The sequence below is a fragment of the Podarcis cretensis genome (assembly GCF_951804945.1).
Source record: "Podarcis cretensis genome assembly, chromosome: 8".
Taxonomy (NCBI): Eukaryota; Metazoa; Chordata; class Lepidosauria; order Squamata; family Lacertidae; genus Podarcis; species Podarcis cretensis.
In genome coordinates this window covers 31,717,448-31,732,220 of record NC_137177.1, presented here as the reverse complement: position 1 = coordinate 31,732,220, position 14,773 = coordinate 31,717,448, and the positions used below count along the sequence as shown (strand labels likewise).

Below are 14,773 nucleotides of genomic sequence, written 5' to 3'. Positions count from 1 at the left end.
GTCTGGGGAAAGTCCATCACATCTGGAGAGTCTTGAACTGAAGGGTAGGCAGGGTTCAAGCTCCGTTGCCAACCTGGCAACCTCCAAATATTTTTGAACTATAACTTCCATCAGCTGAAGGGCACCAAGTTGTCAAAGGATGTTCTAGAGAACTATGATGTATAGGTCAGGTTGTGTCTACAAGTAGGCAGTTTCCAGCTCTCTGGAGGCTAATAAGCCAGCTTTGGTTGCCTCTAGCCAAAGAGCTCTGTTAGCTGCAAGATCTTGATGAGTCCATGTTTTGGGTATTTGGAATTGCATATGGAAATGTGGTGATAACTTCAGTGGCTAACCTAATTGCCAGACTGTGCAGGGTATCAGGAGTTCCATCACTAGATCCCCTGGCTTTTTAGAAAACTTAAAAACAGCTACCTGGGGGGTGGGGTGCAAGTTGATCTGAGCCACTGAGGTAGGGGGACTAATGCATTTCCCCAGACTGTTTCCCCAGTTTAACTCTTCCATGTGTGCCCCCCCCAAAAAAAAGCTTAGATCAGCTGTGGAGGTAGAGAGAGCTCATCTGTATTTTACCTGTATTTTCACCTTTGCTGGCTAATTGAAGTTTGGGTGATTTGTATTATTACTAGAAGTAGAATTAGAATTTATATACTGCCCTATACCCGCAAGTCTCAGGGTGGTTCGCAGGATAAAATCAAAGTATAAAACCACCAAGTACATAATCAAAATAAAAGCAACAACAACCCGATAACCCTCCCCCAGTGCTATGTACATGATTTATTCTGTGTGTGTGTGTGTTGTCAGGGCTTTTTTTCCAGCTGAAACTTACCAGAACTAGTACTGGCACCTCTTTGGTGCATTTGGGGCGAGCTTTAAAAAAAGTTTCCCCTCTTTAAAAAGCTCACATATGATTTGGCTGTAGGAGACAATTGCTTTAAGTGTATGAAGCAAAATATGGCACATAGGACAACCAATTTTACGCATGTATCTTACTCATCCTTCTCAGTATGGGCTCCTGAAAGCTGTAGTCCATAGCACCTGGCGGGCACCAGGTTGGCGAAGGCTAGTTTAATGTTTTGCAGTACCAACATTTTATCATCCCAAAAGAGAACTTAGCAGTTGTGCTCATCTCTTATTTAATTTGTAAATCTTAATAAAAATATTGATATCTTCTAAGAACACTTAGCTTAATGTATTTTGAGATACAGGAACTCAGAGGAACACTCTGAACATCAAGTCAGATCCAGTTTGCACACACCTGTAGATCCCTTGATTTGACATCACCACCTGATGGCTAGTAGCTGAATGTGTGAATGGGCTCTGATGAAAAATGTATGTCTTCTTGAAATGACGTCTGAGAGTGCAGTTCACTCTCAGATAAGTATCTTTCAGTTGCAGCCTCCTGCAACTATGTTAGCCAGGATCAACCCCATAAATTAAACAATGGGTTAACAGTTGATTAGCAGACTTGGATTTGGCTGCTTTTTGGCTGCAGAAGATCACTTTTTTCTGAACTCGTACAATATATAAATACCCACATTTCTTTATGTAAAAAGTTTTGCTTAAAGCTCAGGGATAGAACTTTGAGTGGACTCTGTTGTTGTTGTTTTAAAAATCCAACTTCCTTTTAGATGTGAGTATTTTCCCCTTGTGAATATTTTTAAGTAAAAAGAGCAGTATTCATTTTGACATTTCACATGAAGATAGAAGGCAGCAGAGTCTGGAGAAGATGCTTTCAGAAGCAAGGGAATAAGGGTTGTATCCAACCACTGCAGCACTAAGTCAAAGTCTCTTGGCAGCATCCTTCTTCCACTAGCAAAACGTTTTTGCTGCAGCAGAACATTGTTGTACAAGGAAATGCATAAGCAGGTTGCTGGTAACTTTGTTGCACAATAGATTTCACAATCTGTCGTGCAACAGATTTCCCCTTGTGCAACTGTTGCAATGAATTTGTCTGCTGTACAACATTAAAACTCACCCATGTGCCAACACAAAAGCCCTTACACCAGCAAGCAGAGAACATTAGATACAGTCCTATGACATACACACACCAAAGAAAAAAAGCCCACAGAAGAAGAAAATAGCTGGGCACATTTGCATCCTAGTTTCTGTCTTATGATGCATAAAAAACACATCCATTCTATGCAGATAAACCAGTTTATGATTTATTGATACGGCTTCCTTTCAGCATGAAGGGATGGTGGGAGTCATAGGACAGCAACACATGGAGGGCAGTGAGGTGTAATAAGTTCAGAAAACAAGGTTTACTAGGACTCTGAGGGCCAGCAACCTGGAACCAGGTGCAGAATAGTGACCTTGGGGTGGAGCCAGACCCAAAACAGTACTTTGGGGCGGAGCCAATTACATGCTGCACCCCAAGAGCCATGCACTGAGATGATCTGCATCTGCAAACCTGAGCCTACATCTGAGTTGCTACAGATCAGCAATTCTAACATATAAATCTGAAACAGGTTAGCAGAATTGAGCAAAGACTGGTCGAAAGCAATTGAACAGCCCTTACAAGCAAGGAATACAGACACTGCGAGAGAAGTAATTAGCACAAGCCCAATCATGGCAGAGATCTATTTCTTTTTTGCTTGCAATTTCAGAAACATAGAAAGCTACTTTACACCGAGTCAGACCATTGGCCCATCTAGCTCAGCTCCGTCTACATTTACTGACAGTGGCTCTCCAGGGTTTCGGAGAGGGTGTCTCTCCCAACCCTACCTGGAGGTGCCAGGAATTGAACCTGGGACCTTCTGCATGCAATGCATGTCCTCTGTCACTGTGCTTTGGCTCGTCCATATTTTACTTACTATTGTTAAATTATTGAAAATCAGAACCTGTAGCAAACTACAAACCACCCAGGGACTTGGCAGGGGGTTGGACTCGAGGGCCCTTGTGGTCTCTTCCAACTCTATGATTCTATGATTCTATGATTCTATGATTCCAACATTAGATCTCAGTGTATTTGTAGCAGGCAGGCAGTTTCTTTACAGACAGCTTCTGAGAGCCATAACCTTTGCATCCCTTAGCAGTCTCCAGTGGAGATGTCAGAGAGCTTCAGGGCATCTAACCTACTTTCCCCCCACCCCCTCATCTTTCCCTGGGAACTGTAGTTTGGGGAGGCTTATCGATCACTGGCAGAAAATTCTCACCAAGCTACAAAGAGTCCCTGTCAGGGATAAAGAGGGTATAAATAAATAAATAACTGTGATTATTATTACCGTTAAGGGTTTTTAAAACCAATACAAGTTTGTTGTGTAGAGTGGACTCCTAAGTCAAACAGAGTGCTATCGTTCTCACAGGGATATTTGAGAAGGTTGGTAGAAGAACATGATCAAGATGCAATCATTCCCTCAAATGCTATAGCTGCATCCTTGGGGCTGTCATAAATTGTCACTGGCATTTTCTGTGGAACTTCCTATTAACCTCAAAGTATCCAGCATATATGCACACAAGACACACACTGCATGAAATTTCTTTTTTCCTTCAGGTACCCCAAGATGATTGGGGAGGATATCCAGCTTCAGGGAAGGATGGAGAGATACCCTGTCGACGGATGCGGAGTGGCAGCTATATCAAGGCCATGGGAGACGATGACAGTGGCGACTCGGATACCAGCACCAAGGTGTCTCCCAAGGGGGTGACCCGGCGTGAGGGGTACCGCCGTTCCTCCAGTGTAGATCAGGCCAGAACCAAGTAAGAAACTGAGAACAGGGCATTTCTCATATAACCACGCCTAGGGCAGGGGGAGATGCTCAGCAAAGGGAACAAAAAATATATGGAATTTTTAGTGGGTGGCAACTGATAAGTAAGGTGAGATGCCTTGACCATGAGCAGGAGCCCATGCATAGAAGGGATGCTTAGGCAAGAGGCATGTAGGACCAGACTGGAGTTTCAGGACCTTGGAGAACACCAAGCACTGCAGTTGCACAAATGAGAAACTGGCCTTCTATCCCCTTTGGACCAAACCACACCCTTCTAGGCTTGACTCCTTTCCTAAAGGGTGGAGTATCTTCAGTGGGTAGTTCTGGAAACTTAGCTTTTCATCACCTTAGAATCAGCTCCCACCTTATTCAAGTCAGTGGGAAGCATCCAGCCCCTGCTGTAAAGGGGCCCAGTTTCTTGGAAGAACCTGGCTCAGAGTGGACTCAGTCACAAGGGGCTCTTGGCTAGGCTTAGTGCCAAGCTCAGCACCTCTTTCTGATCCAGCTGGCTCTTCCTCCTTTGATACAGTCCTCACACCTGCTCAGGATCCATGACAAAGGATAGGGGCTGTCATATAAAGCTTCTACACATCTATTTTTGTGTTTCTTTAAAACTATGCTCCACACCAGCTGAGAAACATTTTTCCAGCCCAAGGACCACATTATCTTGTAGGAAAGTTTCCAAGGATCACATACCAGGGATGGGTGAGCAGAACAAAAATGTACAGTTTACCTTTGTGCACTTGTCTGGCTTCCAGACATCCCACTCTGACCTCCATCAGGCAAGCAACAGACATTCCAACCTGGCAAAAAAAAAAAAATGAGATGTGAAGCAGAACTGGTGAGGGTGTGGCCTATAGAGAGGGGGTGTGGCCAAGGGCCCAATAGAGAGACTTGGAGGGCTGCCTTTGGCTTTGGGGCCTGAAGTTCCCCACCTCTATCTGATAGGATAAGGGCAGGGAGCTTGCAAAGTCAAACCCAGCCAGCCCTGAGTCATTTTCCATCTGCTCTGATCGTGTGATGTTTTGGGTTTTGTTCAGAAACCTTTCTTCCCCATGTCTCTCATTAGGTTTGCAAGTAGGCATTATTCTGACTCATATATCTGTAACTGTCCCAGCTGCTGCACGTCACCCCGAATCCGGCCACGGGGACAAGGGTATGGACGTTCCTTTACCACCGGGCAGGTGAGGTGATTTGTTCTTTAGCTCTTGCCTTACAGGAGGGGGACTGGGTAGAGATGGGTGGGGAATTTATCGCCTTCCTGCTACAGGACTCTGGCTCCCATCAACTCCAGCTGGCCCTGGCTAGTGTTCAGGGATGGTGGGAACTGGATGTGAAAATCTGGAAGGCACCAGACTGAGCAAGGCTGCACTTCACCAAACTGGATTTTTCAAACATCTGGATTTGAAAGCCACCTTAAGGGTGCTTGTCCAAATGTGGGTGACTCATGCAATGAATTGCTCTGTCCAATAACAACAACTCTAAAGCAGCGTTCTCCAACCTGATGCTCTCCAGATGTTGTTGACGCTCCAGACGATGCTCAAATCCAAATCTAATCAGCCCCAGCCAGCATGTCCAATGATGAGACATGGTGCAAGCTGGAGTACAGTATAATAATAATAATAATAATAATAATAATAATAATAATAATAATAATTTTTTATTTATACCCTGCCCTCCCCAGCCAAGGCCAGGCTCAGAGCGGCTTACAAACAATAATAAAAACAAGATGAATGATTACAACTTAAAAACAAAAATAAAATACAACATTAAAATAATGGAACATTAAAATATTAAAATGTAGCCTCATCGCAGGAGGAGAAGGAAAAGGGGGGGAGAGAGAGAAGGAGGGAGGGAATCAAATTGGCTCCAAGCCAAAGGCCAGGCGGAACAACTCTGTCTTACAGGCCCTGCGGAAAGAAATCAGATCCTGCAGGGCCCTGGTCTCATGAGGCAGAGCGTTCCACCAGGCCGGAGCCAGAGTTGAAAAGGCCCTGGCTCTGGTTGAAGAATTGGAGAGTGGAGGGGGAAACTGACATCTGTGTAAATTGGACCATGTGTCTTCAAATGTGGGGCACCTTCCTTAGTGGGGTTCAAGTGGACTGTCAATATTTCAATGCCACCATAATCAGTCAGTTTGAAATATCAAGTGTCCACCTGAATCCCCAAGTGAGGGTTTTTCCCCCTTCCAGAAGTGTGGGTGCAGAGGAGGATGGGATTTTGTGGGGAAATAATGAGTTATATAAAAAAATGAATTTGCTTGCATATCTTTGTCTTGTAGAAAACTCGGAATATTGCAAATGTCATTCCTCCAGGAGATGCTCTAATCAGATTTTTTTTATAAAAAAAAGAGGGAAAAGAATATTCTTCCTTTGTGTAGCTTGAAATTAGTGCTCACTCACACTCACAGAGTTGTATCTAAAGTGGTGCTAAGTAAGTCATTCCGTCAGTGCAAGGATTTAAGCTAACACAATGGAATGCTTCTTCCCTCCTCCTCCCTCATTTGTTCCCTAAATCTGTTCAGGGGGTTTTGCCAACCCTCTGGAGCAAATTTGTGGAATGTATGGCACACATGGGGGAGGGAAGTTAAGCTGTGCAAGCTTAAGTCCTTGCACTGACGGAACACATTAATTAGATACCACCCATATATCCCCCCATGTATTCTCCAGCCAGGCAAGCAAAAGCCATTAATCAGAGTTCAAGGTGCATTCCAGCCATTCAAAAGCACTTGGGATATGAAGCAGGGACAGTGAGGGGTGTTGCCTCGTGAGCTTTCTGAGGGCCAGACAGAGAGGCTTGGAGGGATTCCCCACACCCCCTCTCTGCCTGGCTTAAGTCTCAGCTCAAAACAGTCACATTCAGTTTCATACCAGCAGCACCAGTTGGGTTGGGTTGGGGCTAGGACTTCTTTGCTGCTCCTCTGTGTTCTGGTGCATAGCACATGCAGACACACACACACCTTCTCCACAATCTGTGGGTTATCCCTGCCTCCCCACACCTAGCCCATGCTCATGCCTCTGAGCCTTACTCTGCCAAATCGCAATGCTTGCTCAAGTCTCCAATACAGATGCACCAGCCATTTCGGCAAGCAGACACTGAAACAGAACCACAACAGACTCCAGAGCCAAGATTTATTAGTGCATTTGATGGTCCAAATGTGAAAATGTGGAGAACTGAATTTAAGACTGGGGGGAAAGAGAAATTGGACAGATTTGCACATCCCTAATCCTGGCACCATAGGTCTTAGCTCCATTCACGGCCTTCCATGCCCCTCCATCTTCTTCCCCTTTCCTCAGATTAACGATGAGTTGAACCACCAGTTTGAGGCCGTGTGTGAGTCTGTCTTCGGAGAGGTGGAGTCACAGGCTGTCGAGGCCTTAGACCTGCCTGGTTGCTTCCGCATGCGCAGCCATAGTTACCTGAGAGCCATCCAAGCTGGCTGCTCCCAGGACGATGACTGCCTCTCTCTCTTTACCATGGCAACCACCACCCACCAGCCTGGCCAGCCCCTCACCAGCAGCATTCTCAAGCCAAGCACCTGTAAGTACCAACACAGGACTTCGGAAGCTGATTTGAACCAGGTCAGACTCCTGGCCCACCCAGCTCAGTACAGTCTGCCCTGGCTGTTAGCAGCTCTCAAGGGTTTCAGAGGCAGATTCTTTCCCAGCTCTACCTGAAGATGCTGGGATTTAACCAGCATCTGCACCCCCTCGCCAAAAACAGGAAGTTGGTTCATCATCTTCACACAGGTTATTCAATGTGGTGCCCTCCCCTCCAGATGTGGCTGAATTCCAACTCTTGAAGCAAGTTGGAGTCTGATAACATCTGGAGGGCACTTCAATGGCTCCCCCTGTTCTACACTGACAGGCAGAGGCTCTCTCAAAGCTTTCAGACAAGACTTTTCCCAGCCCAACCTGAAGATAGCTGAGGTTGAATCTGAGCTCCTGCCCCAAACTTGTTCTGGTCCGATGTGACCCACTCTCAGAGATACTGTGCAATGTTTGTATATTTTATCTGTTTAAAAATGCCTTTCCCAATTTCCTTGCTAAATTAATTCAAAATGGCTCACAAATTGGTATAGGAAAGGAAGGTGGGGAAACCCCATAGCTAGCAAATACCTCTGCGAGTCTTCTCACTCCCAGGCCAATGCTGTTACATGACAACAAAATGTGTGTGTGAAACATTTCCAAAACAAGGCAAACAGTGGAGGGATGAGGGCGCTTGAAGGACATGGAGGCTGCCTTATATTGAGTCAGACCATCGGTCCATCTAGTTCAGTACTGTCTGTGGTGATTGGCCGGAGCTCTCCAGGTTTTTGGAGATGATCCTTTCCTAGCCCTCCCTGGAGATGCCAGGGATTGAACCTGGGACCTTCTGCATGCAAATCAGTTTGGCACTGAGCTACGGCCCTTCCTCATCCCCATTGCCTCACCACATATAACATCATGAGCCCTGTCCAATAGGTGCCTGTGTGAGTGGAGAGCTCCCTTCTTATTGACACATTTTGCTTTCCTTCCCTATCTCTGTCTCTCCACCCCACCCCTCCGTGTAGCCTTTAGTTACAGGAAAGCTCCCCCTCCCCTCCCTTCAGGAATGAAAGCCAAGCCCCTCATTTCGGTGACGACGCAAAGCAGCTCTGAGTCCGCCCATGACAGCTTCCTGCCCAGGGAAGTCAAAAGGAGTCCATCGTGGTCCAAAGAGGCCGCCAAGCGCTGCAACTCCACAGAGAGCCTAGAAAGCACCAAGATCACTGCCATGTCCCTGGACTTGCCTTCAATCCAACCCAGGACTGCCCCCAACCCCCCCACCCTCATCATTAGGACGATTCCGGGGAGGGAGGAGCTGAGAAGTTTGGCTCGTCAGAGGAAATGGCGCCCATCTATCGGAGTTCAGGTAGGTTCAGGGTGGGCCCAGGATTGCAGAGAGGTTCGGACTATGTAGATTATAAATATTATATCACATAATACACAAAAGTATAATTTTTACATGAACATAGATTATATCCTAAAGCTCAAATATATTTCTGGAGCTGCATACTGTATGAACCAGATACTCTGTTGATGTTAATACTGTCCATACATATTGAACACACCTAAATTACAGTGATATATATACCTTGTGATTTAAAAGACAGCTCATTTATACCTTGACTTTTGTTTTTTTTAGTACAATTCAGTGGCTGTTTATTCTATGAAGAGTAGGTTGTATATAAGGCTGGCATAACATATAAAATGCATTATACATGGAGGAATTGCTTGCAAAATGTGTCTGTCAGGGAAGAAGTGCATACAAAGCTGTGTACATGGTGAGAAATCTGCCCTAAAATGTTGATGAATTTTGATGAAGACTTTGAAGAACAAATTGCAAATTGGTGCATTAATGAGGATAACTGAACTTAGGACTGGAAAAATGAGAATCTGAGAGGAATCAAAACTGGCAGATCCATCCATCCCTAAGAGAAGGACAAGATAGTGCCCCTCACACCCACATACATTCCACATACAGAAGCCAGCTGGACTGGTAGACAGACCTTATTTCAACATTGGTGACAGAACCGCATTCTCAGCTCCTTTGCCCAGCCATTGGGTGGTTAGTTTTATTGTTCTATGCTGCTTTATGTCGTGTGTGTTCTTTGGTTTCATGGCAGTTTATGTTTGGCTTTTATCATATGCTATGATGGTTGATCCTGTTACATACTACCCTGGGATGTGTTTGGATGCAGCTTGGATTAGACATTTTAAAAATGCATAACCAATAAAGAAATACCTTGCGAGCAAAGCAAGAGAATGTAAGATCACAGGACAATGTTCCTCAGTTGCTTTGCTCCATTCATTTTTAAAATTTATCGGTTGTGTTGATCATTCGAGCCACATTTGTTTTGTTTTCCATTTGTGCACGGGGTCTTCAGTTTTCGTTCTTCCCATCTGTTATTTCCCTTCGCAGTGAATCAGTTGTGAATTTGTAGGCACTTTGGGTGCTGTCCAATGTACTCGTTCCATTAAGTATTTACAGTTGCACAATGGAACTTTCCCCCCTGTCCTCCCCCCTTAAGTGCCCCAAGCCCTCCCTAAATCTGTGCTGGAGGGTTGGGGGAACCAACTCACAAACAGATTAAGGGGTGGCATGTGGAGAGAGGAGAGTTCTGTTGGGCACACATAAATCATTGCGCTAATGGAGCAAGTTACTTATTGCTACATTGGATAGCCCTATTGTTTGCCTCAAAGGGTTCAGACCTCTGCTGCGTGTTTGTAGTTTTGAGCGCAGGTCAGGCTCATTATGCAGGCTCATTATGGGCTGGAGTTGGGAAGGGGTTAGGAATGAGGCTGCCATCCCTGTGGTGGTTGGTAGGAGAGATACAGAGGTGAGCAAAGGTATATGACATCAAAGCTCTTGCCCCCTCTGTTTCACTGGTTGCATTTCAAAGTCTGTGGGTGCTAGTCAGTCAGCCCCCTGCTTGGTGGTGGTGGTGTTGCTAAATGCCAGGTCTAACCAGAATAAAACCTTGATCATCCATGATCCGTTCACCTTATTTTTGAGATTGTAAGTTGTTTTCAACTGCTTTTAATCTTGTGTTTGAATGTTGTAACCCATCCTTGGAGCTTGGGGTAAGGGGTGTGTAAAATAGTACCAGTAGAATAATAGAATTGTAGAGTCAGAAGGGACCGTGAATGTCAACTAGCCCAAGCCTCTGCAATTCAGGACTTTTTTGCTCAACATGGGGCTCAAACCCAGGACCCTGAGATTAAGAGTCTCATGCTCTACTGACTGAGCTATACAGCAGCAGCCTGGATTAGACATTTTAAAAATGCATAACCAATAAAGAAATACCTTGTGAGCAAAGCAGCAGCAGCAGTAGTAGTAGTAGTAATGATGATGATTATGATGGTGCTTTATATGCTGAAGGTACTTGGGAGGAAAAATTGGGTGAAGTCTCAGAAATTTGAATATAAGCAGGGAGGGAGAATCTTTTTTACCCCATGGTCAACCTTTAGAGGGCCACATGGCAGTGCTGGGTGGGGCCAGAAGCAAAAGTGAGTGGAGAAATGCATGTAAATATTACCTTTCTACAGCAGGTTAGTTTCTACACACACTTCACATCCTTCTTTATCCTCCATCTAGGCAAGCAAGAAGCATCACCAGGGTTCTAGCCAGACAAGACTCAAGGAGGATGCCAAGCAGGGCCAGTCCCAGAGGCAGAGTCCCAGAGGCAAGACAGAGAAGCCTGGAAGGCTGCCTGGACCAGAGATTCCTTGTCCCTTTGATAATCTAAAGAAGTCAAGGGAACCTCAGGTAGCTGGAAAGGAGGTAGAATCTGGAACAGCCTTTCCTTCTGTCTTAGACTAGATTAGGAAGCTTACTCTGAGCTTACTTAGAGAAACTCTGAGGCTGCATGGCTGTTTTTTCCCAAGGCTCAGAGATGTCACTGAGTTTGTCCACTAGTCTCTAGAACTTTAAAGACACTATTGGATTTATTCCAGCAATTGGCATCCAGGGCTTTGCCTAAAAATAGATTTAACTAAAAACTGCTCTTTTCTTCATGCCCCCTGAAAATCGCCATCTGACCTATACCAGCTATGAAGGGGGCAAACAAAGCAAATGAGGGCTACATAGAATCAAATGAATATATGGTTATCAGAACTCGCCCATTCCTCTGGCATTTGTTTCTTGACTGGTTCCAATTCGGAATGAAATTAATAAACCCATTTCATTTCCATTTTCACAAAATGCCCATGCACCCTGACCTGTTACAAATTGAGGGTCTAATGATACTCCTCCATAGGGGAAGCCAGAGCTCAAAGGAGCAATGTTGACAGTTCTGACATTCATATTCACTGGTTCAATCCTCCTGAGCATAGAGAGAGTTGGGTAGACTGTCCTTTTCAAAAGGTGGCATTGTTTATCTTTCGAACAAGGGAGTGTGAAATGAGGACTTTCATCTTAGCTTACACTGGTTACAGAAAAGGCCCATAGGGTGAAATTCAAGCCATTTCTGACCAGATGTGGAAAATCCCAATGGTTTGTGACGTTTCATGGTTTCAGTAAGCAAAGATTCCAATTTTTGGCGATGACTTCAAACTTCTAATGAAAAAGAGCTCCAAGGCAGGCACCTGGTTCATGTTCTCCCCTTTTGCTAGTTTTAATTTTTATTAGTCTCCTAAATTTGCATTTCCTTTGCTTGCCATTTGTTCCTACTTCGTTAGCAGGCCTGTCCCTTGTCAGTAAGAATCAGCACAGGTGTTGTGGAGGGAGGTTAAATTAAGTTCAGACAAGTGTATCCGAGAGGTTCAGCCGAGGGGGCAAGCTGGCGGAAAGGAAGTGTCTGATCCGACTTCATGGTGCGCAGTTGCTTGTTTGACAAGGTCAAAATGTTGGGAGTGGGGGCTTTGGCTCTTAACGAAGCACGAGAAGCTGATGCAAAATGATTCAGTTAAGCCGCAGCTACCATTTTCCAAAGGTACTCTTACAAGGCATCACGTCCCGTAGAGGAAACCAGTACTTTAGAAATGCAAACTTTAGAAATTAAAATGCCACATTTATAATTTCTGCTCCAGTAGGGGTTCATTCGACTGCATGGAAGGCAAATAGAGGCCATCAAGAATTTCCTCCATTATCTTTACCAGCCAGTTGGAGGCAGATTCATTAGGGCAAATGGCGCACTACCCTGCTGACCTCAGCCTGCCCTCAGCCAGTCAAGGGGTTATGGGGGCCCTGGCTGTCAGCTTCCTCCTCCTCCATCTTGGTGTTGCCCTTGTGGAACTCAATAGAGGATGAAACTAGACTGAGTTGGCCCCATTTATCAATGGCTCTGCCTCCACCTACCATTGGCTTCCCTGCCTTCCACAAGGCACCACTGTTACCAGCTCTGCTCCTGTGACTTTAACCACTTGGCATGGGGAAATCTAGCAGATAAAGCTTTTTCCTTTCATAAAGCCAGGATTGCCAGCTTTTCTAGTCATGTGCCTTAGATTCAATGGATCTACTCTGAGTAGGGTTAATATTGGGTACAGCCCAGCACTTTACCCACTGTTGCTGTGGAGTTTTCCACTTGAGCCAAAGGAGCAAAATAATTCCCTGCCAGCTGCTCCCTCCTGGAGTGTGGGGGTGACCTTTCTCCTCTCTTCCACCCGCCTTGCAGGAGCGTCTTGGCGATCATCAGGCCTGTGCCTTTGAATGAGGCTCGGCATCCCCAGGGGAAAGAGGGATGAAAGGGGAGGACAGGGCTCCTGAGTACTTGATCTCTGCTCTTCACTCACATGGTTTATCTGGATTTCCGTTTGCATCTGGTGATGGGAATTCAAAATGCCCCCCGCCTGTTTTGCAAGTGCTCTTTCCTCGCAGCTTCCTCTCCCTCCCACACAGCTATGAATCGTTCTCTGATGCTTCCCTTCTGTACTTCAATACACTTAACTATTCATCTTTCCCTTTCTCCCTCTCCTTACTTTGTTCTCAATTCATTTTGATCATTTTGAATCTTTCTCGCACTTGTCTCCATCTCCTTCATTATTTTTCTTTCCTCTACTTATCAATCCCCCCTTCCCTGTTATCTCTTGCTTCTGCCACTTATCAATTCACCATAAGTGATACCACTTCTGGATTTCCCTTTTCCTCTCTGTTTATCTTTCCTCCTCTTTGCTTCTCCCTCATCCTCATTTCTTTCTCTTTCCCAAAGGTGGAAACCATATCCGATTCAGACACAGAAAGCAGGAGCCGCAGAGAGTTCCACTCCATCGGGGTGCAAGTAGAAGAAGATAAAAGGTACAGCTGGCAAAACATCCCTCTTGGTCCTTTGCATTCCCACCAGGAGGAGCAGCTTTTGCAATCTGCGCACAGCTGTCCCCATCCGCCCTTGCCCCCAAATCAATATTCACGGCACAAGCCTGGACCAGAGAATCAAGCAAGAGAACCTCGTGGAGCTACGGATGCTGGCTGCTCAGGGCAGCTGGATTGCCCTCCCAGCTCATGAAACAAAGGGGTATCAAGACACAGAGGTGCCAGGCAGAAGCAAATGCCCACACAAGGCTGGCGGTGATGGAATAAGTGACCCGGGACATCCCCTGTCACCAAGCCATCCGCTTTTGTAAAACACTCAAATGCTACATGTTCCCAGCTAGAACCGAAGGGGAATATTAAGCAGGATGAAAGGCTTTATACTCAGGGCTCAACGTATGCTGCTGTTCTGGAGGGTAGAAAAAGCCACAGAGCATAGAAATAGGTGCTGGATTTAAGCATACTTAGGCTGTGTACGAACTATAACTTTAAAGCACCATGGTACCACTTGGAACAGTGATGGCTTCCCTGGGAAGTGTAGTTTCTTAAGAGTGCTGAGAATTGTTATGAGATGACTGGTCCCCTCACAGAGCAACAATTCTCAAAGTCCCCTGATAAGAGGGATGGACTATGAAACCACTCTGATGACTATAGTGCCAGGAGTGCAACTAGGGCCTCGTCTCAGCACTTTTAACAACCTACAGCTCCCATAATTCTTTGGGGGGGTTAAAGGGGAATCATAGTGCTTAAACTGGATGGTGTAAATGAGGCCAAAGTCTACATGTGCACTATACCTTTAAAGCACATTTATAGCGCATTTCCCCCCTCAAAGAATTCAGGATACAGTGGTACCTTGGTTTACAACCATAATCCGTTCCGGAGGTCCGGTTGTAAAACAAAACAGGTTGTCACCCAAGGAGTGCTTTCGCCAATGGGGCCTCTCCCCCCCCAAAAAAAATAATTGGTTGTAATCCCAAAAAAGGGACACGCACTTCCTGGTTTGACGTGGTTGTAATCCAAAATGGTTGTAATCCAAAGTTGTTGCAAACCAAGGTATCACTGTACGGCAGTTTCTTAAGAGTTTCTGGGAACTGCAACTCTGTGAGGGGTAAGCAATGGTGCCCAGAATTCTCTGAGGGGGAAATGTGCCTCAAATGCACCTTAAAGGTATACTGTGTCTGCATTCTAAGAATCTCAGCCTTCACTTGGAAGGAGGGGGAAGCAATCTTACAGCTCTTGTAGGAGAAGTTTGGCTATAATATTGAAACCCAGTCAGGGTAGCAGAATGATATTTCCAGGGG

At 45.5% G+C, this 14,773-nt stretch overlaps 1 protein-coding gene across 2 annotated transcripts in view; it reads left to right on the top strand.

Moving 5' to 3' along the window:
- DLGAP3 (DLG associated protein 3) overlaps positions 1-14,773 on the top strand; it is a 195,941-nt gene that overhangs the window by 170,387 nt on the left and 10,781 nt on the right. Inside the window, exons 4-8 of one of the 2 annotated variants that reach the window (XM_079985224.1) lie at positions 3,491-3,696; positions 4,822-4,888; positions 7,001-7,244; positions 8,257-8,597; positions 13,375-13,460. In XM_079985224.1, the coding sequence (XP_079841350.1) occupies positions 3,491-3,696; positions 4,822-4,888; positions 7,001-7,244; positions 8,257-8,597; positions 13,375-13,460 (944 nt within the window). Of the gene's footprint in view, positions 1-3,490; positions 3,697-4,773; positions 4,889-7,000; positions 7,245-8,256; positions 8,598-13,374; positions 13,461-14,773 lie in introns of both variants that reach the window. The other variant, XM_079985223.1, reaches the window with a different exon arrangement.